Here is a 3,138-nt window from a genome sequence, read left to right on the forward strand (position 1 = left end):
TGAAGACAAAGCTTTCTCATATAACTAGCATTCCTCCAAGCCTCATATTATTCAAATTCAAGTATTAATGTCACAATACAAACTAGGAAACCTCCCGCTTCTGATCTATAGATACTAACTACTACGTATGCCTCAACCGCAGCACAACCAAAGACAACACAAGTGGAGACCTCATGACAAGTCATTCTTCCTGGCTAGGCTTCTGCTGACTGCAATTACCCTATCCTCTTTGACAACACGAAACCGATGCACTAGCGATCTATAAATGATTTATTCATGAGATTGACAGCATCATCCATGAACTGCATTAGAAACATGATCAATGTATTAATTATTAAGACCTCGGGAACTGTGGATTTCATGCTGTTTATGAAAGCACAAACTGTTCTACAGTAAGTACTTGACAAGAATCCAACAAAAGTAAACCATCAATTATCAACAACGGTGGAAGTTACGTTCTGAAACTGAGACCACAAAGAAAGGGGTCCGGGCAAGAAGTCTTTCCTTATTCACTTTCAAAACAAGTGAATGATCAAAAATCAAAAGAAAATAGAGAAGTCTTAATTCCGCACCACAGATCTTCCACTAATCAGATATAACTGAAACCCAACCTCCCTCCTATTCATACAAAAAGCATCAGTTTTGAAGAAAAAAAAAAAAGAGCAGGTCTAGTCTGCCAAAACTCGGCCACAGCTTGAAAATACAAGCTGATAAAGTCCTACAAACCCTAACCGCAGAAGACATTTAGCAACAGTTGAAAGATATTAATGTATCCAATAATAAATTTCATTATGGAGCTGAGCAAAGAGCATTCTAGACTTCCAATGCGATTTGACCCAAAACCACTCATTTGTTTTTTCAAATGTTTCAGAAGAACAAATTGGCCTCATATTATTTTCAGCACATCAAACCAGGAATGATCTATCATAGGCTGGTTTTATTATTGCGGAAAATAATTTCTGAATTACTGTGCTCAGATTGTTTACCTTATCTAAACCTTCTTTCATCCCTTTATTACTTTAATTATCAATAAAGTGTATCAATCTATTGACATTCTTACTATTTTCTATTCCATGGAAGTGGGGACAACACCATTTCTCAAGAGCGTTCCCAGCTTTATTTTATCTTTATTTCTGATTCTTCTAAAGCTATCTACTCTCATTATCAATTCAACAAGGGTAACTCCAAAAACGAAACAGATCTGAAACATTGAAACTTACCCTTCCAAGCTGCTTGAGCTCTCGCTCAACTGGTTCCAAAAATTTGAAGTTAACTTCAATAGGCCATACCTGTAAGAAAAACAAAATTCAATTAAAAAAAATAATACCTAAGAAAGATAATTGGAGCAATCATCCCTAATCTAAAAATTCATGAGTATTGGTCACCTGAACGTGTAATAACATGGAGCCATGGTTCTTTTGGCTAACTCCGTTAGAACTTCCATTCATTTTAACCCCTTTAAACCCTTTATTTTGGATGGAAGTTCTAAGAGAGTTAGCGGAAATGACCATTGCTTCACATTATAACAAGTTCAAAGACCAATACTCCCGAATTTTTAGTTTAGGGACCAAAGCTCCAATTGGGCCAAAGTTCAAGGATAATTTCTCCAATTTCCTCTAACTAAGAAGTACAGGAGACTAGTTAGACAGATAATTGAATAGTATAAAGAAAAAACTTGATATAGCACGGCAAGCAAATCAAAGCATCACGATATCTTTATATGTTGCATTCTGAAATAGCATCTGTCAAACAAACAATTCAAGCAGAGGAACTATCCTCCTAAAAGTAGACACGTCACCATAAAATAAGCCTCTGGGAAAGCAGAACTAAATAGTGTGTGCAGCAATTGCAAGCGTTTGAAGAAAGTAATAATTTTACGAATAACATCAAAAGGACAAAAAAGAAAGACCCAATTCAAACGTTAAGCAATGGCATATACTACAATGTTGAAACTTTACAAAGAAGCGAGTAAAACAAATTAAAAAGAAGAACAACAGGTAAACTAACATTGGCCCCAAGCGTTAGCAGATATTTCGATTCTAAATTCGAATAGGTACTGAGCATAACTTTAATCCTAAATTCCAAATTCAGATAGCATAACAGTTATAACAATCCACAAAAAGGCAGCAACAATTAGTAAAAATTTGGATGACTCCCAAAATTATTAATCAAAATTTGTAAATTAAAAATCTAATTACTGGATTAATGGACCAAATAAGTTTGAAGATATTTTTAATGATGGAAACAGAGCAGGAGGCAACCTTGAGACCAAGTAATTTGACGGGTGCAACTTGTCCAGGAACAATGCAGTCCGGTCCAGCGGATTCCACTATAGCTTCCATGGCCAACCCACTTCCGACTGGATTCGGTTGCTGCAAAATTACACAATTTTACGACGAGCAAGATGAGAAAAAACGAAAACAAAAATGTAATCAGAGGTGTAGAACGAGGGTAAAGTTTGGGAGAAAACCGACCTTCATGACGGAGAGGGCATAGTTGGAAGTAGGGTTGGGGGCTATGCGGAGAAGAGGGGAATGGTGAATTTTGGGGAAGGGTTTGATGTTTGAGGCCCTCCAAGGCACGTCCTTTGGGAGTGAAGAAGCACTTCCTCCTCCTTTGCGGGACATGCCCTTTTTTCGTACGTAAACTGACTGTAGAGAGGGAGGGAGAGGGAGAGGGAGAGGTGAGCAAAGCTGGGTGGATTTTTGAGGTGGATGATGAAGAGGATGAGGAGCAAAGCCGCTGGAGGTTTTGTATTTGCTTTTGGCGTTTGTCATATTTTCAGGTGCCTTTTTTATTTTTCTTTTGTTAATATTTTTTTTAAGAGTTCAGTTTACTACTTTAAAATTTTAAGAAAACTAAAAAAAGTTCATAAAAACTTTTTATTTTAATGAAAAACTCTTTTTAAAGGTATAGTGAATAGCATCAGGGAAAAGTATAAATGTGGTTTTTCGTTGAAAGTGAACAGTACAGGGAGTGTTTTGTTAAACCTCCCTAAAATTTTTTGGTTTTTGATACTTGGTATATCAAGTTTTTTTTCATTCCAGAGTAGTTCTTGAAGTCAAATTTTTGGAACAGTTTCTTAGATTTGTTAAGGTTGTTGTTAAGTTGACCATTAACTTGTGACGCAAGGCTCAT

The 3,138-nt window shown here is 36.3% G+C and overlaps 1 protein-coding gene across 1 annotated transcript; it reads right to left on the reverse strand.

The window, feature by feature from the left end:
- On the reverse strand, positions 1-2,778 carry LOC103949355. Its single transcript, XM_009360466.3, has 4 exons — positions 2,475-2,778; positions 2,262-2,372; positions 1,221-1,289; positions 1-302 (listed from the first exon to the last, which is right to left on the reverse strand). Exons 1-4 carry the CDS (start codon positions 2,775-2,777, stop codon positions 252-254), a joined length of 534 nt encoding a protein of 177 aa, XP_009358741.3. The 5' UTR covers position 2,778; the 3' UTR covers positions 1-251.
- Positions 2,779-3,138: the final 360 nt, after the last annotated feature.

This window comes from the organism of the source record quoted next, unplaced genomic scaffold (assembly GCF_019419815.1).
Source record: "Pyrus x bretschneideri cultivar Hongxiangsu unplaced genomic scaffold, Pyrus_bretschneideri_v1 Contig68, whole genome shotgun sequence".
Lineage (NCBI taxonomy): Eukaryota > Viridiplantae > Streptophyta > Magnoliopsida > Rosales > Rosaceae > Pyrus > Pyrus x bretschneideri.

Coding starts and splice junctions, on each gene's coding strand:
- LOC103949355 (XM_009360466.3), bottom strand. CDS start 2,777: ATGACAAACGCCAAAAGCAAATACAAAACCTCCAGCGGCTTTGCTCCT. Junction 2,373..2,474: donor ATGCCCTCTCCGTCATGAAG/GTCGGTTTTCTC, acceptor GTAATTTTGCAG/CAACCGAATCCAGTCGGAAG. Junction 1,290..2,261: donor TCAAATTACTTGGTCTCAAG/GTTGCCTCCTGC, acceptor TTTTTCTTACAG/GTATGGCCTATTGAAGTTAA.